The sequence below is a fragment of the Dicentrarchus labrax genome, unplaced genomic scaffold (assembly GCF_905237075.1).
Source record: "Dicentrarchus labrax unplaced genomic scaffold, dlabrax2021, whole genome shotgun sequence".
In the NCBI taxonomy this organism is placed as follows: domain Eukaryota; kingdom Metazoa; phylum Chordata; class Actinopteri; family Moronidae; genus Dicentrarchus; species Dicentrarchus labrax.
Genome location: NW_026136703.1, coordinates 11,787,883 through 11,815,438, shown reverse-complemented (window position 1 = coordinate 11,815,438; position 27,556 = coordinate 11,787,883). Strand labels below are relative to the sequence as shown.

General features: G+C 37.7%; 4 protein-coding genes across 13 annotated transcripts in view; 1 reads left to right on the top strand and 3 right to left on the bottom strand.

Annotated features, from left to right (window-relative positions):
• ttc8 (tetratricopeptide repeat domain 8) overlaps window positions 1-1,712 on the top strand; it is a 4,652-nt gene extending 2,940 nt beyond the window's left edge. For all 4 annotated transcript variants that reach the window (XM_051384727.1, XM_051384735.1, XM_051384743.1 and 1 more), the window contains 3 exons: window positions 124-246; window positions 489-572; window positions 660-1,712. In XM_051384727.1, the coding sequence (XP_051240687.1) occupies window positions 124-246; window positions 489-572; window positions 660-776 (324 nt within the window). In that variant the 3' untranslated portion in view covers window positions 777-1,712. The remainder of the gene's footprint in view (window positions 1-123; window positions 247-488; window positions 573-659) is intronic.
• On the bottom strand, window positions 1,473-27,556 carry LOC127354689 (CD209 antigen-like protein E). Of its 4 annotated transcripts, XM_051384776.1 has the most exons (11): window positions 8,405-8,573; window positions 7,991-8,104; window positions 6,764-7,027; window positions 6,362-6,528; window positions 5,286-5,422; window positions 4,345-5,163; window positions 3,885-4,001; window positions 2,637-2,888; window positions 2,359-2,522; window positions 2,050-2,186; window positions 1,473-1,862 (listed from the first exon to the last, which is right to left on the bottom strand). In XM_051384776.1, the coding sequence occupies exons 6-11, from the start codon at window positions 4,544-4,546 to the stop codon at window positions 1,709-1,711; spliced, it is 1,026 nt and encodes a 341-aa protein (XP_051240736.1). In that variant the 5' UTR covers window positions 4,547-5,163; window positions 5,286-5,422; window positions 6,362-6,528; window positions 6,764-7,027; window positions 7,991-8,104; window positions 8,405-8,573; the 3' UTR covers window positions 1,473-1,708. The 4 variants fall into 4 exon arrangements, with proteins under 4 accessions (XP_051240736.1, XP_051240741.1, XP_051240751.1 ...); XM_051384781.1 differs by lacking the exons at window positions 7,991-8,104; window positions 8,405-8,573 and adding an exon at window positions 26,757-26,780; XM_051384791.1 differs by lacking the exons at window positions 1,473-1,862; window positions 2,050-2,186; window positions 2,359-2,522; window positions 2,637-2,888; window positions 3,885-4,001 and having other exon boundaries at window positions 4,676-5,163.
• On the bottom strand, window positions 9,888-12,148 carry LOC127354727 (CD209 antigen-like protein E). The gene is made up of 6 exons (XM_051384855.1): window positions 11,983-12,148; window positions 11,469-11,579; window positions 11,100-11,360; window positions 10,834-10,988; window positions 10,619-10,743; window positions 9,888-10,128 (listed from the first exon to the last, which is right to left on the bottom strand). Exons 1-6 carry the CDS (start codon window positions 12,092-12,094, stop codon window positions 9,987-9,989), a joined length of 906 nt encoding a protein of 301 aa, XP_051240815.1. The 5' UTR covers window positions 12,095-12,148; the 3' UTR covers window positions 9,888-9,986.
• LOC127354705 (CD209 antigen-like protein B) lies at window positions 15,591-21,651 on the bottom strand. Of its 4 annotated transcripts, XM_051384816.1 has the most exons (7): window positions 19,152-19,308; window positions 18,382-18,486; window positions 16,840-16,935; window positions 16,427-16,693; window positions 16,168-16,334; window positions 15,914-16,050; window positions 15,591-15,826 (listed from the first exon to the last, which is right to left on the bottom strand). In XM_051384816.1, exons 1-7 carry the CDS (start codon window positions 19,231-19,233, stop codon window positions 15,673-15,675), a joined length of 1,008 nt encoding a protein of 335 aa, XP_051240776.1. In that variant the 5' UTR covers window positions 19,234-19,308; the 3' UTR covers window positions 15,591-15,672. The 4 variants fall into 4 exon arrangements, with proteins under 4 accessions (XP_051240776.1, XP_051240794.1, XP_051240802.1 ...); XM_051384834.1 differs by lacking the exons at window positions 18,382-18,486; window positions 19,152-19,308 and adding an exon at window positions 21,485-21,641; XM_051384842.1 differs by lacking the exons at window positions 18,382-18,486; window positions 19,152-19,308 and adding an exon at window positions 17,449-17,645.

The following is a 27,556-nucleotide window of genomic DNA, read 5'->3' as shown; positions in this document are numbered from 1 at the left end:
TATCATTGTCATACGTATGCCCTCTTTATATGGGTTACAGTTAAAATAAATTAAATATTTACTCATAATCTTACAACATGCAAATAGAGGTTGGTACAAAGTGTGTGTGTTCTGTGTTTACAGGGCATTGGGGACTTGACACTGGCCTACCAGTGTTTTAAACTTGCTTTGGCTTTTAATAATGACCATGCTGAGGCCTACAACAACCTGGCTGTGCTGGAGCTGCGCAAAGGTCGCATCGAACAGGTGACATATCTTTGAGTTATATAGCTTTTATTCCACTGTTAAAATATGAGGTATAAGATCATATTGGTGTCCTTTTAGACCCTCTAAGAAGATGTAACTTAGCCTATTATTTAAGAACCATTAAAGTTTTTTGCAATGTTTTTTAAATGTGCTTTATAAATAAATTTTATTTTATTTTATATAAATTTTGATGAAATATTATACTTTTAACAGTATTAATGGTTTTCTTATCTTTGATCCAGTCTAAAGCCTTCCTGCAGACTGCTGAATCACTGGCTCCTCACATGTATGAGCCACACTTCAATCTCTCCATTCTCTCTGAAAAGGTAATTTATTACTATTTAATTATTATGAACAATTAAAAGAGCACTGTAGTTAAAGAGACACTCCCTGATGTTTTTGTCTGTGTCCAGATCGGAGACCTTCAGAGCAGCTACACGGCGGCCCAAAAGTCAGAGGACGCCTTCCCCGAGCACGTCGACACACAACAGCTTCTTAAGCAACTTCGGCAGCACTTTGCGGTGCTGTGAGCATCTGACCAGCATGTTTAGGAAGCGAGGTGTGGTTTGAAAAAGATTGTGGTCAGAGATCAGAGACACTGCACTGCAGGCTTGAAAACACAAAGTTATTGAAATGCTCAAAGATTGGCAGGTTAGTCAGACATGGAAATAGTTTTTGTTTGTGTTTATTTATCAAATTGTACTTATACACTAAATTGCCAGTTTATCAGGTACACCTCTTACATAGTTAAACAGAGTGGACGTATCACATTAGAAACAGTCCTGTGTGGTGCATTTTTCTGCTTTGGTGATTGGCCTCATTACAGCATGTCTGTTTCACTTTTCTGGCCGTTTTCTTTTGACCCCTCTGATGCTCAAGCTGTTAACTACAGAATCCCTGGTCACTGTACGTCTTTCCCTTTTCACATCATTCTGAGTAAATCCTTGCAACAGCAGGGTGTCAAAATGCCAAGATGACAGCCGTTAGGGAATTGCTAGAATCCAAATGCTTAGCTCTGGTGGTTAAATGAACTCTTACTAGTTTTAATTGTCTATGTCAGGATTAATGTCTGTGGCATTTGTAAGATTAACTTAATATCTCAATTTACACTTTAAAAATGCTGCTCTGTCACACAACATATGACTTGTAGGAATGTATAATTTATGTGAAAGTATGTGTACACTAGGTAACCTAGTGTACATATCTGTAAAGTAGTAAAACATGTATATAGTAAAGGTAAATATTTTATTTATTACAGTCAAATAATTATGTTACATTTTACAGTTCAAATCAGATGTATTTTTCATATTGTAATCTTTTTTGACGTTTTGTAGTCCCAACAAATATCGATGTGACAATAAAAAAAAATAACAATTCACAAGATGTGTAAAGGTCTCTGAGATGGAGTTAATGCATCATTCAAATAATTAAACAAAAACCAAATGTGATTAAAAAAAAAACATTAACTTGCAGACTTTGGTGCCATTTCGCAAATCCATTTCAGCTCATAAGTACATGGAGCATCGTTCCAGGACTTAAAGGGGTTGCTTCTGGGGTAGGCAGCTGCACAGTCCTCATTACCATGATGGTTGTTGGGCTCGCCATCATTCCAGTACCTGAAACAAATGATAGGTTACTTTGTTGAGTCATAATAACTGCTTTGCGATAGTAAATTATAATCAGTGATTCATTTGGATTAATTTTAAATAGATGATAGCCACAACTGTAATTATGTGAATGTGCAAACCTGACAGTTTCTACAATAACAATATTTGACTGCAATGAGCTATCTGTAACTGTTACCCATCAGTCAGTCTTGTTCCATCCAGCCATTTCCAAGTCCCTTCCTCGTCCACATCTCTCAGTCCAATCCAGAAGCCACTCTGGGTTATGGGTCTCAAAGGGTCTCGATAATTATTTATCAACTCAGCTACTGCCATCTGACAACACCGGAAATGCACAAACACATGCGTAAATTCATTTATTTAGTTGGATTCTACAAAAACTTTTTGCTCAGGAATAAAATGTAAAGTGTTTACAAAGAATTACAAGAAAGGAAATCAAGAGTTTTGTGCAAAAATATCAGTGTGTTGACTAAATGTTGAGTCTTACGTGTTTCTCTCTGCTGTCTATCACTGCCAAATCGCCTCCTTGTCTTGTGCAGAACTGTCTGGCTTCCTGCCACGATCTGCGTGACATAGCATCAGAGAGAGCGAAGTAGTAACACACTGAGTTCATGAAAGTCCATCCTGGTAAACAGTGTCTGCAGCCTTCCTCTGTTACCAAAGAAAATAGAAACATGATGTGTTGTTGGTTGAGTCACAATAATTATGTATGTATAGCTTAATAATACAAACAATCAGTAGCCTTTAAAAAAAAAAAGCTCTCACCAATCATTGGCATGTGGGATTTCAACGGTGCAATTTCCATTCGAATTTTGTCAGACAGTCTTTCATAGTCAGTGTTTCTTCTTTTCTGGTGTTCAAGCTCCCACTTGGTAATTTGCTGCTCACCGAGCTCTTTTTCCAACTGTTTCTTGGCTTCATCCCTGCTTTGGATTACAGCGTTGTAAGTAGCCTGCAGTTTGGCCACCTCACTGCTGATGTCCGTTACTGTACGGTACCCATCAGTGAGTCTGCTATCTGTAAGTGGTAAATATGTAGTAGTTACTCTAGTAATGAAGTCTCAGTTTACGTTCATTCATCATAAAAGCATCATAAACATCTGTACAGTTTTTACACTACATGTATAGTCGCCTACAGTAAAAAGGCAAACCTGAGCACTGGAGAAGGAACAGAAAAAACATTTATATTTTATAATATTTTCATAAATTACATTAATCAGTTATCAGACTCTTCAATTGTCATGTTGGTCAAGGATTAACTTTTACATACAGCTATAGAAAGTGTAATTTGTAGCATTTTTTCTTAGTGTGCATGTCATTTTCCTAGGGTGTCATACAGCATTAGATCACAGCAGGGTGCTACTGAGCCGTTAGATATCAGTGTTGAGGCCTCTTTAATTTGACAGCTTGTAGCTGAGGTCCTTGCTAGTGTAATTGAGTACAACCGCAGGCTGTATTCCCACCAACACATATAATATAGATTTATCAGGTTTTTATAAACATTTCATAAACCTGCATTACTGATTTTATTTATCACTTGGGGGCAGAGGAAACAAGCTGCAACCAGAACTTGTTAGCAAACAGTTACTAGCAGACAGTTATTTTTATCTCCATTAGATTAATGTAAGTCCAATATTCACTTTCCTCTTTTAGCTCTGTTTTGGTCTTTAGCTGCTAAATAGTTTATTATCTGGTTCAAGCGGTGAGTGAACAGAAACAGTTAAGTTTTGAGCCATTAAACCAGAACAATTTGTTAAAAATAGTAACACCTTTTATATTTCAGAAAGTCATGTTAAAATAAAGATATTGATTATAGCAGCTTTAAATCAAACTTTCTGTAGCTGCGCCTCTTTTGTTGCCTGTTTTTGTTACTTGAAGATGAGCTCTACTTCCAACCTTTAGTCTCAGACTGAATCATTAGTTTTAATGTAATCAATAGTGAATGGTATGTCACCTCATAACTATCACCAATACTGTAAATCTATGAGTGTTTTGTGGGTTAACAGTGACTTACAGTAGACTCCCAGGCCAATATCAGCTGCTAGTAGAATGGCAGCGAGCACTGCCAGGCTCACTGTGAGCAGTTTGTAATGATTCAAACTGAAGTCAGGTCTCACCATGGACATGGACACTACACAGAGAGGTGGTGGATCAATATCTGAGCCATAAACTGCGTCACAATACAGTGACAGTTCAATATTATCACAATAACATACAGATGATCGACAAAGGAAAAACTGAACACCCTACTAAGACAGTTTTTTTTTCCCCTTTAATTTTTCCTTATCTGTATATTCTAAAGATGATTAAAACCATGCACTTAATAACTTTGAACAAAACAAGGATACATGTAAAGAATAGCATAGAAATTAGCACAGGAAAACGTCTATTTAAATTTATTTAAAGAACAGATTATACATAAACAGATTCTTGTTGATGTACTCAGCCATTAATGCAATTCTCATGTACGATACCTTGTTGCTTCTCTTGGTTTGTGTAGAGCGAGTGCTCATCTCCGCTGAAGTCCTCTTGACTAATCAGTTTGTTATATGTACCATCAAAACTGCCACCTGAATTCCCTCTGTCCTCCATTTTGACTGTTAAGATGAGAGCAGACTGATGTGTTTGTCGAGGAGGGGGGGTTTTGTTAGGACGTTGCCCTGTGTGTGGGTGCATGTGTGGAACATTACAAACAAAAAATCAGGTTCATTAGTTAAATATTTACAGGGGGGATGTGCTGGTAATTTGGAGAGCAGTGTCCTCACATAATGATTTCTGATTTATTCAGTCAAGCTTTATAAGACATTTCTTCAGGTGTCACCTTTTTTATTTAATTGAACATGGTTTTGTAATATTATATATACACAACTGGACGTATTGTGTTTCATCAGGTTATTCAGTTATATATTTCAGACTTTCAGAGGATCAACAAGCTTATTAAATTGTACCATGAGCAGATGTGTGAAGTTACCAGTGTTTCTTCTTGAAGAGATGTTTTGGCATTTTTGCACCTATTTTCTGCTCAAACATGACAGGGAAAAAATACTAGCACTGCACACATACATGTAGTAAGCAAACCTTAAAAATGCTCACATGCATACATTGTCCAGTTAATGTGATTTCTGCTTGAGACGTTTCATGTGTTTTGTGGCTCCATCTCACATATCCAGTTATATTGATGGCTGTGGCAGTTCCCATTATACCATGTCTTCCTGCTATCGCCAAAGTGATACAAAGCAGCACAGTTCCCACCCTGAGGTCCTAAAAGGACAGGCTGTCCATCTCTCCAGTACCTTGGATAAATCAGAATCATTCAGAGAAGAATTTAGTTCAACTCTATTAGTTGTCATGATGACATTGTCACAAAGCTATAAAGTCCATAGCAGTTGTTAACAGTTGGTGAGCTGATGCTTACATTGTTTCCACCTCAGTCACATTGTTAACCCAGACCCACGTTCCCTTCGTCACTACATCAGTGAGGCCGATCCAAAATCCGTTCTGCCACCACACATGGCCGCTGCTCTGCTTTGGATAGTTGTCACTTATACGTAGCTGCAAGAAAGCAAACATGTACATTACGATCAAATGGAGCTTTTCCCTCTGAGTAATAGGGGTGGCCGTTTTAGCCCCAAAGTTAAAGACGGTTTTTGACAAGAGATATTTTCTCTGTTTGTGTTTTACTTGTTTGAAGGGCTCAGATTAAAAAAGCTGTGTAATTACAGTATGCATCGTCTTCTAGAAATTACATTTCCATAATATTAAATTCTACATTACTTTTAAGAATCCTGTTGTTGTGACATCGTAATTGCTGCCTGGATTTTGTTCTGAGACAATGTCATTTCCTATTTACTTCAGGTAATATTAACACTTTAAATGTTACACAACATATCATATAAGGAATAATGAAAGCACTACAACTACAGGCCACTTTGGATAATGCTTGGCCCTGACTTGCTGTCCATTTTGCAGCTAATAGAACACAGATTAGAAAATGTATTACTCTGTATGTATTATTATCACAGATAATATTAAATATTTAAAGTTTATTTAACTTTTATTTAGCCAAACACTAAAGTGACACATCCTTTATCACGGGACAGTGTCAGACCTAAATACAATATGTTTAAATATGCTGTATCAAGTTTAACTTAAAACATGAAAGGCCCTAAAAGCCAGTGTTTGATTTTTCGGCTACTGTAGAAACATGGTGGTTCAAAATGGTGGACCCGCACGGTCTGTAGATAAAAACACAATTCTTAATTTCAGGTGATTATACACTAATGAAAACACAATATAATATTCCATTTCTGCCAATAGATCCTCCTAAATTGGCTAGGGTTAGCAACAGAACCATGAAATATTAACTTAAAACCAGAAGCAGAGACATCAAAAGTATGTTCTGTGAAAATCATTTTAATATAATAATAATTCCCATGAAGCTAGAACTATTTTATTTTAGACTGAAACCCATCCATTTAGGTTTTTACCCACCTGCTCTTCCAAGTTATTGATCACAAGCAAGTCGCCCCCTTGACTATTACAGTGTGCTCTGCTATCTGACCAGTTCTTTTTGGAGTTGGACACTTGGCGAGAAGAAAAATAATAGCAGGAAGATTTAAGAAGAATCCATCCTGGAAGGCATCTGCCACAGTTTTCCTCTGTTGCAACAGGAAATAGGAGGGAAAAAAATTCTCATCAAAGGCTGTTTTCTTTTTTCTTTAACAAAAATAGATTTTCTAAAAATACACATATTATGATGAATAACAAATATATAAAAGGTGAAGATTAACAGCATGTGTTCCTTTGGGGGAGAAGATTTGATCATTTTAACCATGATATGTTACAGGACTGTTTTCCATCAAAGACAGCTTGGAAGTCTGCCTTAAATTTTACCTAAGGAAGTTTTCTCAGACAGCAGATTTGTCTTCTCTGTATGCAGTGTCTCAATCTGTCTCTGAAGGCTGTCAGTGAGGGTTTGCTGCTGTTTCACTTCCATCTTTACTTGCACATGGCTGGCACGCTGTTTCGCCAATGCTGCCTGGGCCTCCAACTTAGCTCTGATGATACCGCTGTGGTTGCGGAGATAGTTCATCTCAATGATGAGGGGTGTAGCAGCTGAATCAGGAACCTGAAGGTAAATGTCTTGGGCTTTGGCACCTGAGGCATAGAAACTCATAATAACATAGAGAAAGAGGAGTATTTTTTCTTTTAGCTACTGACTTCATAGCGCCACCATGGGGATGATATTTGTGGTTTTAAGTGTAATGTCTCAGCCACTATTCGATCGATTTCTATGCATTTGTTACAGACATTTAGACCCCACAACATTAATTGTAACAAGTTTGGTGAACACTTTTATGGTTTATGACCAAATACCTGCAAACTACATTTTCCATCAACCTCAGCTGTAGCATTTATTTAGCACTAGTTATAAAATGTAAGCATGTTAAACTGCGATAATAAGCATTGTGAACATTATTCCTGCTGAACATGGGAAATGTTAGTGTTGTCACTGTGAACATGTTAGCATGCTGACATTTAGCTTGTGTACTGTTGTGCCAGTACAGCCCCACAGAGCTGCTATAACGTGGCTCTAGACCAGTTAAAAATGTCTGTCCCAAAACCTCCAGTAAGAGTTACAGTAATAAATGTAAAGGAATACTTTTGGTTTCAGAACTGTTGTGTGGGCAAAACAAGCAACTTGAGACCTCAGGGAACTTATGGTGGTATTTCTTCATTTTATGCACCAGAATATGAGTCAATAATGGACAAAGTATGAGGTCAACTAACTAATAATGTAAATAATAGTTAGTTACAGTCATATTGTATCAGACCATGTTGACCATATTAACTAGATCCTACTTTTTAAAAACTGTTGTAAAATGGCCACTGGCTATTGTCTATACCTATGAGGTATACATTAGCTACATTAGATTAGATTGTATTGCTAGAGGATATTGATACTTGAGAAAATAAATTGAAAATTATATCTCTATTTCTATTTGATACAATCTTGCATATCCATATTTTGTCAGGTCAGTTATATGAATCTGATTATGCTGAAGACTACTTGTACATCAAATAGAGGATATCAGCAGTTTTCTGTGAACTCATACTTACAGTAAATCCCAATGACAACAGTAGCTATCAGCAGAACTGCATTCAGCAGGCCCAGACTCAGTATAACCAGTCGGTGGTGTGGAAACGCAGACCCACCTCTTTCCATAAACAGACCTTGAAAATGTTATTCTGAGTTAAAATCTTAATTGTATATTTCATCTTAATTTAGACCCTCAAGATTAAATTAAGGATGATGGATTTGGTTTATAGGGTTAAAACCGTCACATTTTGAGTTATAAAACCATAGAATAGACTTAAAGATTATATTCATTCATTTATATACATTTCAAAGTCACTGAATGAACTAAAGTCACACTGAGTCAGTTCAAGAGAAAAAATAGTAAAAAGGTGGAGTAAAAGAAGTAGGACAGTTGTCAGAAACTGCAGAAGGATGGATTTTAAAGTTAGTTGTACCTCGTCCACGTGTTTGATGGCGAGAGCCTGAAAATCCATCTGTGTTGAAAGTCTGAGAAATCTTCTGTTCAAATGACATTTCCTTCTCAGGTTCTGACTGTGAGTTGTCCATTATACTGGTGCAAGTAGTGCCTATTGATCTGTTTGTCTCTTGCTTTTACCAGTGATAGGGCTTGCTTGTGTGTGTGTGTGTGTGTGTGTGTGTGTGTGTGTGTGTGTGTGTGTGTGTGTGTGTGTGTGTGTGTGTGTGTGTGGGTGTGTGTTTGGACCCTGGTCTGAATGCTAAGGCCTTTGTGTGTATTTGTGGAATATAGTTAGTAATCAGTAAATATCAGTGCTCTGTGTAACATTTCTCCATTGTGTCTAAAACAATGCAGTATTTGCACTTCACTTACAGATTAACATCAAATGAACTCCCCTTTTAGATCAATGATAAGCTATTTATCCTTTACTATAATTTGTCATTTTATCCTTCTTTGTAAACTCAAACTGCAGACTTGATGGTCTAACTCTTTTTAAATACACACTAATGCCACCTTATTACAGCATGTTTGAATAATTCATTAACAATTATCCATTTGTTGTAGGACTCACAAAGACTTGGTATCCCATTTTAGAAAGGTATACCAACAGATCATACGAGATCTACAGAAACAAAATACCATGTCATTTGCCTAGATCAGAAATTATTTATTACATTGCAGTGTTAGCCATCAGGCATCAGTAGTAATAAAAATGAAAGGTTGGTGTGTTTCATGTTAATTTAAGTATGCAGGTTTATCATGATAGGGATATGCACCTCAAATCTAGCAGAGATTTTCCTTTTATTTGCATGTAGTATTGATTTATGCGCACTGACCTTATGATCTGTTGGTAGGGTGACCAGATCCCAATAAACCAAATGTGAGATAAAGAATTTGTTTGTCTGGGACAATGTGTCAATGCTGAGAGGTAGTTTAAAAAACATTTCTATTCTGCCCATTAGTTTGTAACATCACTATGATTTGCCCTCAGGGGGATTCAGTAGCACACAATAGACGATGCAGGTTACAGGTTAGGCCGTAGGTTAACATGAAGGACTTAAATATTTTCTTGGAATGCAACTTTCCCAAATCCCACATTAAGTAAATACAGTAAGCATAAAAAGAAACTAAAGTTTCATGGCTCTTATGGTCTTAATCGCCTTCACCTAGTTATAAGTAGTTTCCCACTCTTGCTCACTCATCATATGTATTGGTATCACTTTTTAAGTCCCTCTATCTAGAATTTCTACGTATTGTATAAACATTGTATAAATGGTTTGTAACACACAGATATAAGCATTTTATTCCTTTATTTGACCACAACTGTGACTCCTTCTGTGGTGAGGCAAGTGCCCCCCCCCCCCATCTCTCTCTCTCCCCCCTTTCCTATAAATAAAAAGCCACTATATATGTATATATGAACTACAGAGATTTGTGTAATAGTAACATGCACAACGAAATGACTGATTCTGTTCTTTATTACAGGAAATGTCAGAAGGTGTCTAAAAGTTTAAACACTTAAGCTTGCAGGCAACTTGCAGTACATATACACTGTTAACTTAACTTAGTGCTTTTTCACAAATCCAATACGACTTGGATTGACAACTAACATCGTTCCAAGCCTGGAAGAAGTTTTCTTCAGGATGCACCACTGCACAGTCTTCGTTACCAACATCATTTGGTTCTCCATCCCTCCAGTACCTGGAGCAAATGGTAGTTTACAGTTGTCCACATTATTATTTCAAATCAAATAATTGGATTGGTAATAAATGGACAAAACCCACCTAATTCAAAACAGTTATTAAGATCATCTAGTTGTTTTTTGTTTTGTAGGTTTTTCATATGAATTTTCAAATGGCCTATTTTTATTACATTCTAAAATGATCCACAGGGGGGGAAAAAAGAAGCTTAGGCTCAAATGTATACAGGTCTGTATAAGTCTCTGACAAGTCTTGATTATTGATGAATGCATTTTCCTAACTTGCTAAATGCATACAACCCCTTCTCATTCCATCTGATCATGCAGAAAGATACCATCATTCATAGGGGTCTGCTTGCACAAAGGAAAATTTAAATCCTGGAAACCTTCACAGCATGTCTGACTGAATGTACCAAAAACTGACCCAGCAGCGGGATGTTATTCTGACAATTTCCTGCAAATACAACAACATGTGACATCATTAACTCTTACCCCTCAACCAGTATTGTTCCATCCACCCATTTCCAAGTTCCTTCCTCGTTGTTATCACTCAGTCCAACCCAGAAGCCCCATGTTGTTGGGTTCAAACTATCTACCAAGTGAGTTACAGTTGTGTTCTAACAAATAAGAAATATAAAGATAGTTTAAAAAAAACACTTTGACAAACAGAGTAGCAAAGAAACATGAGTTGTATGTTGAAAATGTACCTCTTTGTCTTTGCTGTCTATGACTAGAAGGTCACCTCCATACATCTGGCAGAAGTCTCTGGATTTTTGCCAAGTTTTTATTATACCCTTAGAGAAGTAGTAACACACAGAGTTCATCAAAATCCATCCTTGTGGACAGTGTCTGCAGCCACCATCTGTTGCCACAGAAAATAACAGTGAATAACACAAACATTTAAAACTATAAAAACACATTACTATGTTTTTAACATTTTTATGATATGCACTAATGGTAAAACAGGTCTCACCAATCTTTGGTAAGCGGGATCTCAGTGCTGCAGTGTCCTTAGTCAGTTTATCCAACAGCACTTTATAGTCTGTACTTCTTTTTGTCTGGTGTTTTAACTCCCAGGTGGTTGGTTTCTGACTGATCTTCTCTCTTTCGAGCTGCTTCTTGAAACCATTCATGGTTTCCACTGCGGCCTTGTAAGTTTCTTGGAGTTGGGTCAAATTATTGCTGATGCGTTCTGTATCATTAATGGTAACGCTGGTATCTTTGAGGTTGTTGTCTGTAAGCATCGAGGACAAACAGTGTTACAAAATCTTTATTACCCACTTTCTCTCTCATTTTCAGTAATCAGTAACCAATGAGCATGGTACTCAGTAACATGACTTACAGTGGGCCCCCAGGCTGATATCAACTATGAGTAGAAAGATAGCGAGTAGCGCCAGGCTCACTGCAACCAGTCTGTCTCTATGTTTCCAAGGCGTCGTAATGTACGTGAATACTAGACAGAGAGATAATGAATCAATATCAGAAAGCCAGCAGTATCAAACTGAACTAACAATACATGTTCATCATCATCAATAATTGATTTAATTTTATATATTATATTAAAGCCATTCACTCTACACCAATTTATACCAGACGTTTACATGGTTTTAATTTATACTTATACTTGTTCTTGGACTGCTTCCCTCTTACAAATTTACATCCCCAATAAAAGGATGGGAAGTTATTGTCTTTACTCCCAGGACTTATATTTACGAAGTGTCCCCAAAGGTCACACTGAACTGGGAAGACAATATTTGTCAGCACTGGAGCCTGGTACCAATGTCAAAGAATCAAAGAGAAATCAAATCTGTTTATGTAAGTGTATTGTGTAAATGATAACTTTGAGCTGACTATACCTTTTTTCCCGCCTTGGTTAGAGTGGGAGTATTGAGGATCCTGCTCATCGTGTTCGCCATCTTCACAAATCAGTGTGTTAAATCCGCCATCAAAATTTGCTCTCCTCTCCATTCTGACAATTGTCAGTTTATGAGAGCACACACAAGATTATTTATCAGGACACTGGCCCCTGTGTCAACACTTAAAACTGCTGAGCTCATCAACAAATTCATAATAATCCAATTGCTGCCAAAACTGAGAAAGGAGAAGTGAAAGTCTTCTTAGTTGCATTTAAGCTGTAGCATTTCTTCTCCTCAACTGGTTCCAGATACTCAAGACTATACTTCCCCTTATGAAATACTTCCAAGTAAACACAGTACATGCATAGTTTAGAGTTAAATTAAATAAACGAGTACTGTAATAGCTAACATCTCTCTTCAACAACCCTGACATACATGATGCATATTCATAAATTTATTTTAACCAATTTAACACATAGCAAACCTGGGGCTACAGTACATCATTTTGCAGTTTAAATGGGATGATATTTCATAAAGATGCTCTAAAACAATGTTCTAAATCCTCGTTCTGAATGGTAACATTATTTTTATATCTCTGACAGCAGCCATGGCCAGAGGCATAATGTTTTTGAGTAACACCTCGGGGCAATATCTTCACATTTGGCTCAAACATCCACTTGGACTCAGGGATGACAGAACATCTTTGGCCATAACTCAGGAATTTGTGACCATATATCTCAATCCTTCAGACAGTGAATTGGCCGGCACCCTGGTAGCTCACCTAATACAGCGTGTAGCCCATGTACAAAGGCTAAACTCCTTAACGCAGCGGACCGGGTTCGATTCCAACCCAAACCCGTTTATGCTGTCCCCCTTCTGTCTCTCTTTCTCGAATCCTTTCCTGATTATCTCACGCTGTCACTGTCAAATAAAAGCATAAAAATAAAGACAGAAATTGGTGACGCTTGGTGACTCAATGGTCATAAATAATTCTTCTATTTTTTATTAGATTTGCAAGACTTCTCAATGATGTTTGGACCAGAGACTGCTTCAAAGTTCCTGAAAAAATAGAGCACCTGTTTTCAAGACAAGGCCATCCAAGAGGCCAGGGGTCCAAACATCTCAACAGTTGACTAAATTTGATTTCAGATGGCTTCAGAAATAGTCTATATGGAGATGCTTTTCATTGTGTTTCAGCCCTGCCAGAGATTAGAGGATCATCTCATCATCACTGAAGGAAACCCCCAGCCATATCTTCTGGCCACAGGGACTTAAAAAGCACATGTTTCCAGCTTCTACATAGTCTTGGATAGAAAGCTTCTTCCGTGTCAGTCATGTACATCTTTGGGCACATTTGACAAGATGATCAAGTCCCACTTTCATTGTGAAATATGATGATGGTCTGTCCAGCCTGTACACATTTTTGCAGACTACTTGCAAGGTTGTTGTTAGCTTACACAATGAAAATGTTACATGTTTTCCTTGTGGAGGACAAAAGTCTACCTCATGTTAACAACCACAGAGTTACTGTTTGTAATCAGGCATCTGTACAGTCAAGAAGGTTGTTTACACTTTTATCCAATGTATGGGGATGTGGTGTTGACAATATATATTTCAGTTTTGTTGAAATACTTTTCTTATATTTCTTATGTATTTGTCATTTCCATTTCACCACACAATTTCCCATCTGTTAAGTTATTGTTGCAGTTGGTTTTAAATGTGAATGTTTGCTGTAACATGTTTACATTGTTATTCAAAGTATAACTTGTTGTATAACACAAGATGAGAGTTGTTTTTACTCTTCATGGGAGTAGTGTTTTAACTCAGAATAGTTCCTTTAACTCAGCCTTAGAGTGTGCTCAGTGGTCTCACATGTACACTCAAATTGAGTTGATTTTAACTCTGAGAGTTTAATCCAAAGGCCGGGATTTTCTGTGTTTGTTGAAATATCTAAATAAGGAATTGTTGAAATCACTCGATCGAAAAAGCATATACTCAGCTATCCGATAAAGGTGAAATTCTATAGAACAGGGAAATGAAACTTCTGTGCCAACCGTCGTACAGAACTTACAGAAGTTAATCCTGGTAATAACAGCAGCAATCAGCAAAACAACTTTGAACAGACACAGACTGAATCCGGCAGTTATTACTGTAATTCAAGGGGCCCCCTGGTAGCTCAGCTTTAAGAATTCAGGTCTTCCTCCTCTCTCTCTCTCTCTCTCTCTCTCTCTCTCTCTCTCTCTCTCTCTCTCCTACACATATATAAAACTTAAATTATTAAATTAATAGCCCAGGCTTTTATTTGCTTCAGTCACTGAACTCAGCCTGCTTCTATTGGGGACAGGCCATTAATGCTTTTTGCATAAAACTCTTGATCAGCAAAGATGGGAAATACTATCAAACTGTTCATTTAAATCAGTTTGAATATTACTTGAATAAAAATGACACAACTAAATAACATATCAATTAGAAATCATTAATACTTTTGGTGCTCATGGTTTGCTGTAAAATGAACTGAACGACTGAATTATGGAGAATGTAACTGATCTAACGATGTGTAGCATGTCCATATTGCTAAAGGTTTAAACATTTATATTTGTGTATGTGATCTAAGCCGCTTAGTACTTACTGAAGCAACCAGGTTTCTAATTCAGACCTGTCTATACTTGTCAAAACGTGTAGCCACACCAGGCTAGCAGAGGGGACCTACTTCCATTTGGGACCCTGGTTTTAACTTACGATATACTAAATTAAAAGCTAATAAATTATCTTCAGCAATGGTCTTCAGTTTGAAATATTGATGTGACAATAAAAATAACAATCCACAAGATGTGTAATCTGTTGCATTTTTGTACACAGATGTAACTGTTACCCATAAGTCAGTCTTCAGAAGTCCCTTCCCTCTCCAATCGAGAAGCCAATCTGGGTTATGTGGGTCTCTGGATCAGTCTGAAAGGGTTTTGATAATTATTCATTAAGTAACTATTGCCAGCTGACACAACTCTCCTGTATGTGTGTGAGTGTCTGTGGGGGGACTGCGCCAAGATACAAAAATACTAAGTAGAGACTAGCATAAACTCCTGTCAATCAGTACACAATTGAAAATGAGAGCAGCAATTTGACTCCCACCCAAAGTGGAGGACGTTAACACTATTTTTTATATAAACGATCGACTGTATATTAGCATTGAGCTTGCAAGGTTCAATGGTTAAGGGTGATTTAAAACAGTATTGCTAGATGGCTTCTTGAATCCTTTTTATCCCAAAAGATGCAGATTTTCATAACTTTAATAATAATGTAAATTTTAAAACCAGCATTGACGTGTAATATCATAGTATAGACATTGAACGTCTTAGGGTGGAGTACGTCTCTAAAGGGTACAGCCTGTACCTGATATATAAATATCCTGTACTTACAGGATATTTTGAACATTAATAGCAGCTATGTGACGCTTTCCTAAGTTAGAGTGATGCTAACATGTTCGGCACTCACAATGACAATCCTAACATACTGATTTGGCACACAATCTTTATTAGGGTCATTTATTGAGATGCACTTTCTTCTGCAAAACTCTACATATGAGGACATATGAGGACCAAACACGAGACCAATCTTAGGGGTATTTTATTCTTTTCTTAAAGAGTTACAAAATAATACTTGGGTTTTCTGCTTGAGCAGCAGTTCCTGATTCTAGCTTGATTTCATTTCACATAACCAGTGACTCATTCTCTGCTGACAATCGGCATCGAAACGGGTCTTCCAGGGATTAGTGGCGGAGTAAACTGATATCACACAGTCTTCTCCCATGTGTCCACGGTTATTTGGTTCTCCATCCATCCAATACCTTTGAAAAAATCAAATCATTCATAAAAGTAATCACTAATTATCCATAATTACTACAGCGTTAATAGTAAAACACTACAGCTCTCACCTTTGTTCCACCTCTGTGACATTATTAATCCAGATCCATGTTGCCTCTGTCACTGTGTCAGTGAGACCAATCCAGTATCCACTTTCCCAGACCCTACGTTCATGTCTTATACTTTCAATTATTTCACTCACAAATTTCTGTGAAGCAAGAAATTAACATTTTTAAAGGGATTAATTGTAAGATTAAAAAGTATTTATTTCAACATTGTTATTTACATATTCTTAACAGTATTTACTCATTTATTTTCAACCCACCTGCTCCTCCTGGTTATCGATCACAATCAGGTCGGCTCCACGATTAACACAGTCTGCTCTGCTATCTGGCCAGTTCTTTGTGACAGTAGGTAACTCATTGTAAGAAAAGAAATAGCAGGATGAGTTGTGAAAAATCCATCCAGGGAGGCATCTGCCACAATGTCCTTCTGTAACAAATAAAATATTTTTGTTTGTCACTTTCTTTATTGTGTTGTCTGTATTCTAAATTAACAGATTAAATAAAGTATAATCAACTCACCCAAAGCCGATACGTTGGACTGCAGATTGGTCTTCTCTGTTCGCAGGAGCTCAATCTGCCTCTGATAATTGTCATTGATGGTCTTCAGCTGCTCAATTTTCACTTTTAGTTGTGTATGGTTTTTGAGCGCTCTGTCTAACTCGTTCTTGGCCTCCTCTTTGGCTTTGATCACATCGCTGTGGTTGCTCAGGAGATAGTCCAGCTCAATGATGAGCTGGGTTGCAGCTGCTTGGGGAACCTGGAGGGAACCCTCTCTGACTTTGGCACCTGGAGAGGAGAAAACACAATGTCACAAAGAGAGTTGCATAAAATCTTCCACATTTTTTTTCTGAGTGAAAACATGTCTATTCAACTTTCTCAAGAAAATTCCACAGAAAAGGGAAATGAAACCTTTGGCCAACAGTCTTACTTACTGTTTATCCCAATAACAACGGCAGCAATCAGCAAAACAACGTTCAACAGTCCCAGACAGAGTATAACCAGTCGGATGTTGGGAAAAGTGAATCCACCTGTAATCAACAATGTCAACAATCACAAAACATTTTCACATATTTTCCAATTTACCCTGTAGTTTTATCTAGCCATGCAAATACAATTAGTTTGTTTGTGGTCATTACTTTAAAAGAATGTCTTGGTTACCCAGTATGATACTCTAATACTCACATTTTCTGTGGATTTATTGTTTTAAATAAAGGTAAAGAAAGAAAAAAGGAAAAAAAAACACAGAAGATTTTGAGTATTCTGGCTAATCTTAACTGTAAGTCCTATCACTACATACACAGTGTTTTTTACATTTTACATTAAGCTACAGATATATGACTGTAAAGCTACAATCATTAAGGATAGGCTGTATGTTCAGCATGTATTTAAAATGCATCTCTTAACTCTTCATTCACTTACATATTAATAATGACAAAAATGAATTAATCAAAATCACAAGGTCAGAAAAAGAAAAAAAGAAAACAACTAGATGAAAAAGTAAGAAATGTGCCAGACATTGCAGGAAATGTCAAACTCTGTACCTTGCCAAAATGTTTCAAAATAAGTGCGTACATTTCCATTTTTGTTGTCAGTTTTCTGTGGATTCTCCATGACTACAGTGTCGTAGATAACAGACCACCGAACTGTTTGCCTCCTCTTTTATATCCAGAGGAGGCAGAGTCAGTTTGAAAGTCCTTCGTATTGGCTCTTTGCTTCCTCACTTACTTACACAAGACCAGTGGTCATAAAATGAACTTGAGAATATGGCTTTGCAACAGTATTGTTGGATACAATCTTGCCAAGGCAAACAAAACAAACAAAAAAACAAAAAACACCTTTCTAAGTCCCACCTCAAAATAAGACCCCAAATAGGGACAATTTATAAGTACACAGCAAATTTCTGGAGTTTAACAAAAAGTGATGTGTTTCATCATAGTATAGACATATGATTCAGTTTAAAGCTCAAAAAACATGTTTTAGGGTGGAGTACGTCTCTGACGGTTACAGGATATTTTGAACATTAATAGCACAAAGCATTCTGCAGCACGGCTAGCAGCTATGAGAGGCTTTCCTAAGGTAGAGTGATGCTAACATGTTCAGCACTTACGATGACAATCCTAACATACTGATTTGGCACCCAATCTTTATTAGGGTCAATATCTTAGTTGACCGTAGCACGTTAACACTGCATGAAACACTTTGTACAGCTGAGGCTGATAGGAATGTTAGTTTTGTAAGTATGATGGTCAGGGGATCATGAAAGTTACTACATTTTACCCTGAGGTGGGACATGGCTTCCATCCAACACTTGTTGACATATTTCAGTCTGAAACAAAGTGGCAGACTGACTGACTGACTCAACAAGAAAATAATAAATTAGAAATAAATAATACAATAAATGTCATATAAATAGCATACACAAAGTATAAAATTTAACTACCTACAAAATAAAAAACTGTAAACAAGTGATAAACCTGAGGTGGAGGTGACAGGAGGATCACTTGATGCTGTTGAAGCGGCGATGACTGTAGATGGTCCAGGATTTGCAGGAGGTGGATTTAGATATTTCAACAGCGCACCTGAAGAGAGAAGAGGAGTAAGTGACACCGTTGGGTGTTACAGTCTAATAATAAAAGAAAGGATTCCATGAGTAAAATTAAATAATAAAAATGAAAAACCTAAGCGATGTATTACTTTCACTGTATTGTACATGAATAATATAAAGTGCAATTTTTTCTGATATGCAAATTAGATTTAATCTTATTGTCATTACAGTGCAATGCTGATTAGCAGAATGCAAAGAAGCAGTAAACTGCAGTATAACATATGGGAATGTATTAACATTAATGATGTGCACTTTAACATGGATGTAAAGTTTAACACTATAAACACACTTTAGACAATACTGAACTGTAACACAACAAACAACAAGGCTTACAACTCTAATATATAAAGGTGTGTGACTGTTACAAGCAGAGCAAACGTTAGCTAACCAATAATAGATACAAATAAAAATGTAGACAAATGGAAACACCTGCTGAATAGATCTAATCTTTACAAATGTCCCTGAGAAATAGAAGGTGGGAGTATTACTTTTTTCCATAACAGCTGTTAGGCCCCTCCATAACATGAACTGACGTTAAAACGAGCTAACGCTATTTATTGATTAGCAAACCGTGTTAGGCTAAAGGTTACTATCGTTCTGCAACAGACAAATCATTTCATCACATTATCTTTACTCTACCTCTGTCTTTGTCGCGTTTTTCCTCCTCTTCTTTTCTTTTTTTCCTTCCCTGGGTACCGGAAAGTTTTGGTGGTTTTGACATTGTTAATGGTTTCTGACGTCAGAAAACTCAACCATCTCTCAGAGAGCAGGTAGAGGAGGAGGGGGGGCGGGGGGTTTAATAAAGTCTTATTATTATTTAATAGGCTTTGCTATGCAGTTAAATTAATGTGGGTTTATTTTCATACTGAGAAATATTAGCACCAACTAGTTTTAGTATAAAAATATTGAAAGTTGCACCTTTTGGTTTTTTTTCTTCCCCCATCGTGGCGCCCCATAGATGGACAGCGCCCTTAGCATTGGCCTATACTGCCTACGCCACGGGCCGCACTGTATACACATATATAATGTGCAAACCTTAGAATAATGGCTATAATGTGGATGTCAGTTATATAGTATTGAGATGCACTTTCTTGGGCAAAACTCTACATATGAGGACATGTGAGGACCAAACACGAGACCAATCTTAGGGGTATTTTATTCTTTTCTTAAAGAGTTACAAAATAATACTTGGGTTTTCTGCTTGAGCAGCAGTTCCTGATTCTAGCTTGATTTCATTTCACATAACCAGTGACTCTGTTTCTGCTGACAATTGGCATCATAACGGGTCTTCCAGGGATTAGTGGCGGAATAAACTGCAATCCCACAGTCTTCTCCCATGTGTCCATGGTTATTTGGTTCCCCATCCATCCAATACCTTTGAAAAAATCAAATCATTCATAAAAGTAATCACTAATTATCCATAATTACTACAGCGTTAATAGTAAAACACTACAGCCCTCACCTTTGTTCCACCTCTGTGACATTATTAATCCAGATCCATGTTGCCTCTGTCACTGTGTCAGTGAGACCAATCCAGTATCCACTTTCCCAGACATTACGTTCATGTCTTATACTTTCAATTATTTCACTCACAAATTTCTGTGAAGCAAGAAATTTACATTTTTAAAGGGATTAATTGTAAGATTAAAAAGTATTTATTTCAACATTGTTATTTACATATTCTTAACAGTATTTACTCATTTATTTTCAACCCACCTGCTCCTCCTGGTTATCGATCACAATCAGGTCGGCTCCACGATTAACACAGTCTGCTCTGCTATCTGGCCAGTTCTTTGTGACAGTAGGTAACTCATTGTAAGAAAAGAAATAGCAGGATGAGTTGTGAAAAATCCATCCAGGGAGGCATCTGCCACAATGTCCTTCTGTAACAAATAAAATATTTTTGTTTGTCACTTTCTTTATTGTGTTGTCTGTATTCTAAATTAACAGATTAAATAAAGTATAATCAACTCACCCAAAGCCGATATGTTGGACTGCAGATTGGTCTTCTCTGTTCGCAGGAGCTCAATCTGCCTCTGATAATTGTCATTGATGGTCTTCAGCTGCTCAATTTTCACTTTTAGTTGTGTATGGTTTTTGAGCGCTCTGTCTAACTCGTTCTTGGCCTCCTCTTTGGCTTTGATCACATCGCTGTGGTTGCTCAGGAGATAGTCCAGCTCAATGATGAGCTGGGTTGCAGCTGCTTGGGGAACCTGGAGGGAACCCTCTCTGACTTTGGCACCTGGAGAGGAGAAAACACAATGTCACAAAGAGAATTGCATAAAATCTTCCCCTTTTTTTTCTGAGTGAAAACATGTCTATTCAACCCTCTCAAGAAAATTCCACAGAAAAGGGAAATGAAACCATTGGCCAACAGTCTTACTCACTGTTTATCCCAATAACAACGGCAGCAATCAGCAAAACAACGTTCAACAGTCCCAGACAGAGTATAACCAGTCGGATGTTGGGAAAAGTGAATCCACCTGTAATCAACAATGTCAACAATCACAAAACATTTTCACATATTTTCCAGTTTACCCTGTAGTTTTATCTAGCCATGCAAATACAATTAGTTTGTTTGTGGTCATTACTTTAAAAGAATGTCTTGGTTACCCAGTATGATACTCTAATACTCACATTTTCTGTGGATCTATTGTTTTAAATAAAGGTAAAGAAAGAAAAAATAATTGTGGCTAATCTTAACTGTAAGTCCTATCACTACATACTCAGTGTTTTTTTACATTTTACATTAAGCTACATATATATGACTGTAAAGCTACAATGATTAAGGACAGGCTGTATGTTTAGCATGTATTTGAAATGCATCTCTTTAACTCTTCATTCACTTACATATTAATAATGACAAAAATTAATTAATCAAAATCACAAGGTCAGAAATAGAAAAAAAGAAAACAACTAGATGAAAAAGTAAGAAATGTGTCAGACATTGCAGAAAATGTCAAACTCTGTACCTTGCCAAAATGTTTCAAAATAAGCGCGTACATTTCCATTTTTGTTGTCATTTGCCGTTTTCTGTAGATTCTCCATGACTGCAATGTCGTAGATAACAGACCACTGAACTGTTTGCCTCCTCTTTTATATCCAGAGGAGGCAGAGGCAGTTTGAAAGTGAGTGCTTCTTCCTATTGGTGCTTTGTTCCATCACTTACTTACACAAGGTCAATGGTCATAAACTAAACTTGAGAATAAGGATTTGGAACAGAATTATTGGATACAATCTTACCAAGGCAATCATAAAGCATCATAAATGATTATACTGGTGGTTTCTGTTTAATATAGTTGATGTAATAAAATCAATTTATTCTAGCATGATTTTTGCCATATGGGTGGTGGGGGTGGTGTATCTCCAGCTGGGTTCTGGTGGGCTTGTTTTGTTTTCACACACACAAAAAAGTTATAATCAAGCTTTCATTTTCAAGATTGAGAAGGGTCCTTGGTCCATTCATCAGCCTGACAATAGAACATTATGAATATCACTGCTTATCTACTCACTATCTTGTTTACAACATATTGGACTCACCTGCTCCTCCCAGCAATCTATCACAGCCAGATCAACCGGATACAGTCTGCCCTGCTATCTGGCCAGTTCTTTAAGGGATTGGAGGCTGATTAAGAATGGAAGTTGCATAACATGTTAAAAAAGAAAACACCCAGACATTAAACTTTTTTGCAGAACAATAGTGTGGTTTAAATCTTTGTCCATGTGAGGAAAAGATTTGAACAAATGTGTGGTTGAGATTGCTGTTGTGGGAGATTCTAAATGGGCGAGCAGGGGTCACAAACACTTAAATTTAACCAGAATTCTGAAGTGTAAACAGTCGTTATGGACTAAAAATAAAATTCCACACCACATTTCTGATTTTAATCTTTTCTTTTTTCTCCTTAAAAACAAACTACAAAAGACACCATATGTTTGTCGATGTGAAACAACCCTTCTTCTCATATGGGATAGGCTACTATGTGGTTATACGCGTTCTGTGCAGATAAGGGACTTGATCGGGACTTATTTTAGAGTCCTTAATATCTGTATATTCCCACATTATAACAATTGTAGTTTAAATGTCAATTTTACAAAAGGTGTTTTTGAATTGTTTTAAAAACGTAAATTAAAAAATAACAGATTTAATACATTTGTCAGTCAGCTCTAGTAATTTATTGTCTACTCTTCCCTACCATATTTGCACCCCCTGCTGCCCACAAATCAGTGTGTCAAGTGTTGCTTTGAAAAGAGATTCTTAATTTATTGTTCAAACTCTATTCTTCAGTAAACATTTTTACTATCAAACCATCTGTAGAATTAATGTAATGCTGCACTCAAGTAGCACAATCACAAAAGTTGTATTCACTCACTCAACCTTTATTTACACTCAGAACACATTCAGGAACCAACTTTACATAAACTTACATAAACTTTACATAAATCCATGCTAGTAGCTCTGTGAGGTTGTTCTTGGGCACAGAAGAGGGATATGGACGTCCATATTGATGCTGTCCACAGCTAGTTGGGTTCCATTTCACATAACCATTCCTTGTCATCTAGGCAACTTGCGTCAAACCATGTTGCCCTAGGGTTTTTAATGTTCATAAATGCTGCACAGTTCTCACCATGTCGTCCATGGTTGTTGGGCTCCCCTTGTATCCAGTACCTAAAGCAAATGCCGAGGTATACTTTACAATCTCGCTCTCTCTCTCTCTCGATGCATGTAATTAGTTATCAGATGAAAGGATTTGATTTGTGTCATTAACATAATTTAAGAATTTGATGGAGGTGCAACTCGTGGTTTAATGGATACACTTATTCAGATAATTATTAACAAGCTTCATAATCATTCTTGTTGATTGTTGTTGAATAATTCTTTTAACAAAACAACACAGCATAGTAAGACTAAACTTCTTACCCTTCATCCTGCAGTGTCACATTATTTAACCACATCCAACTGCCCTCCTTCTGAATATCCGTAAGGCCAATCCAGACCCCGCCTCCCCTGATCCACCACGGTCGAATGCTTGGATCCATTTTTGGTAGGTACTCAAAAAGATTTAGCTAGGTAAACAAAGAATAAACAACATCACAATGTGTTACTATAAGGTATATATTTACCCTTTATATTAGCAGTTCAAGCATAGCTAGCAACTGGTGAGATGCTGAGGGAAGCATGCTGTGCTCTGGTGACTAGATGAATGCTGCGTATGGTGTCCTGGACCAATGATGCAAATACTCCATATATGGTACTGAGTTGTTGTTATTGTTTTCTTCTTGCAAATTAAAATCAATAAAAAGAATGTTCATAAAAATCTGCTACTGAAGACCGTGAACTGTGTTTGAAAGCTCTGGAAAAAGCTAGTAAGTGAATCTTGATTAAATGTGTAACGAAACCTGTAAAAATACCTGAAACCAGTTGTGTTTGTACATGAACGTGCAACTCAATTGTAAGATGTTGCCTATATATTCTCAAGATAAACATTTTGTAAATGCACGACAGCAAAGGTTTCAAAGCAAAGAGTCTGACGTAGGGGTGGGCGATATGGGCAAAAAAAAAATGTATCGTTATTTTTTGGGATTTTAGCGATAACGATAATCAGTCGATATCCTTTTAAAATGTGATTGGAATTGTCTGAGTTAGGGCTTGTGTCCACCAAATGCGTTTCTAGCACTGAGAGCGCTCAAAAACTAATTTTCCGTGTTATAAGTTGAACAGATTTCAACTTGAAGCGCTCTGAGCGCTGCGCTAAAAAAGTATTTTCGAAACTAAACTATTTCCATGCCAGAGAGGTAGACCCACGTCTCGGCACTAAATCATCTGAAGTACCGGTAGCTTCAGGGACTGGAGGTGCTTGCATTTTCTCTCTACTGCTCACAACGCGCTGCTAAACTGTTGCAAGGAGGATGCTAGCAAGAGGTCATGTGATCACATAGGCCCATTAGTCGTGTGACTGAATCCTGCCATGCTGTAGAGAGCGTTGCTACACCGTGTATTAAGTGGATGTGAGGAGTTTCCGCGTGCGTTTCAATATTTTTGGCGAAGTAATTTAAATACTCGATAATGGAAATTTGCACATCGTCAGAACAACAATGACGATATTATCGCAAACGATATATATCGCCCACCTCTAGTCTGACGCTGAGGGCCTCAAACAACCCCCAACCCTGGCCTTTACTATATCTTCAACCTTACCATATCAAGGGCTTTACTTCCTTTCCGATGCTTGGTGAAACTCATTATGAGGCCTCTCTACCTTCAGGTTAACCTTTGTTTGTGGCGCAGGACCGGGTCACATGCAATAGTGATGGGAATTCCGGCTCTTTTTAGAGAACCGGCTCCTTCGGCTCGGCTCACTAAAAAGAGCCGGCTCTTTCGGCTCCCAAGTGGCTCCTCATATTTTTTTTTGCTTAAATTAATTATTACCAAATTATGTGTAAAATGAATATCTAATGTAAATACATGCATTATATCAAATGTTTAGTATTTATATGGATTTATTAATACACTCAACATGGAACAGTGCTACAAAAATAAATTATAAAACACAAAAACAAAGACCCATCTTAATTAGACAAAAAGCTGCTTGATATGAAATGTTTAACTTGGCACAGTCTACACTCTGCCTTTGAACTATCACATTAAAATGTGTCCAAACTTTACTACGTTTCCTGTCACACATTTTCCTCACCCTTTCCAGTGTGTAGTCTCTGTCTATGTAGCGCCAAGGTCTCTCGCTCTCACGTCTCCCTCCCACCTGTTCACGTGCTCACTGTGCCGTGTGTGTCTGTAAGCCCTCCCTCCCCCTCCTGCTCAGTGTAGATACACAGATGCCGCCACACATCTTGACCAATCACTCGGCTTTAACAGGAAAAAAACGGGAAAATCTGGGAAAAAAATCCGGCTCCCGTCGTTAACTTCAAAGAGCCGACTCTTAGAGCCGGATCGTTCGCGACCGACCCATCACTAACATGCGATCATTACCTTGCACATCGCACACTGAGGCCGTGGATGGTGTACAACTTGAGCGCTACAGTATCTATAGTATAAAGCAGATAATTTGACTAGTCAGAGCAGGAAAAGCCCTAACTAAGTATTAACATTAACAATGCATCTTTCCTAACTACAGTGATAATGTGGAAACTTATAAAACAAAGATCTGCAACTCCATGCACATAAAGCTGTGCTAACAGTGGTTGAACCTAATCTGCACCATCCCTGCTAACAACTGAGAATGCCACTTGATTTCTGCAGCTTTTGTCATGCTGATACTTTGCTGAAACTTTTCAAAAGGCAACTGGTGTTCATTAAAACATCAACAATAACTCTAGTGGGTAGAGCTGGCGACCCATATACCGAGGCTGAGTCCTTGCTGCAGCGGCCGAGAGTTTGAATCCGACCAGCGGCCCTTTGCTGCGTGTCATCCCCTCTCTCTGCCCCCCTTTGCTGTCTATCTTCAGCTGTCACTATAATAAAAGTCAATAAAAGCCCCAAAAATATACTCAAAAAAAAAAGAATAACTCTACCCACTCATTTTTTTTCCCACCTCCAGCATACTGGACTCACCTGCTCCTCCAAGCTATCTATCACAGTCAGATTGGCCCCACGGCTGATACAGTCCACCCTGCTGTCTGACCAGTTCTTCGAGGGAAGGGATGCAGATTTAGAATGGAAGTAGCACGACGTCTTGAATAAAAACCATCCATGCTGACATCGTCCACAACTTTCCCCTGTTGAAGAAGAAAATAAGTTAAAGTCACAACAACAAGGAAAGATTTTATTCTAAAATGCATTGAAAAATAAATGCAATAGCCTCTCACGGATCTGGGCTGTGTCGGCCAGCACTGTTGCCCTCTGCAGTTGTAGCATCTCAACCTGTCTCTGGAGGCCGTCACTGGCGGTCTTGTTCTGCTCTAACTGCAGTTTCAGCTCCTTGTGGCTCATAAGCTCTTTCTTTAATGCTTGTTGGGCCTCTTCTTGAGCTTTGATCGCCTCAGTCTGCATTATCTGAAGTTCCTTCACCTCTACGAAGAGGGCTTGTACTGTCATTTGGTGGGGAGCAGGTAACTGATTGGCTTTGCCACCTGTGAACAGCAGAAATAAGACGGTCACTCAGGATACTCAGGAAAACAAGCTACTGTTTTGAATAGCATTGGGAGAATATAGATGGTAAATAGCTTAGTTAATGAATTGTTTGGTACAGTGTACTCCAACAGCACCGTCCATGGATCAGTTGTACTCACAGTAAATCCCAATGACAACAGCAGTTAACATCAGAATAGTGTTTAATACTCCTAAACACACAATAACCAACGGATACAGTGGAAGACTTCTGGACCCAACTCTGACCGTGCACATGGATCCTGAACAAACAGACACTTTGATGTGAGCTCAAGGTGAACGACCGATAATGCACTTTACTTTACATTACATTACAAGGGCAGTTTAAATAACACAAGCCTACCTTTGGTTCCTGTGTTATGGTGTAATGACTTTCCATCTGTGCTGTCGTCGTCATTAAAAAGCATGTCTGGATGTCCCTCTGGTCTGGTCATTTTAGGTTTTTACAAACGTTTCATGAACTCTGATGGACACAATGGCAAGTTCATTGAATATACTTTACACTTGGCACATTGTGATGCACACTGGTGCTCTGGTGGCCTTCAATGTGCTGTCCACATGGGGCGGAGATTTAATCACATGGGAGGGAAGTGATGTGAGTTGCCATATACGGTAACAATAGAAAACCATTGCAGGCAGTGTTTTAACAGGACAGTTTAATGACATTAATGGAGTTTTATATAATTTTTGTATCAATGTGATACCTTGGTACTGGCTAAAAGTTTGTTTACATGCACCAAACTTTCTTTAGTAATTTATATTAAAATAAAGTAGGTTACACACCCCTGATGTAGTTATATTTTCTGGGGGAATTCATTAAAAAAAATCTTTAATGGCTAAAATAACAACACAGGAATGTCTCTTTTGGCTGATGCACCAAAAGAAATACCTGGCACACCAAGGACACCGTTTAATTGAACAG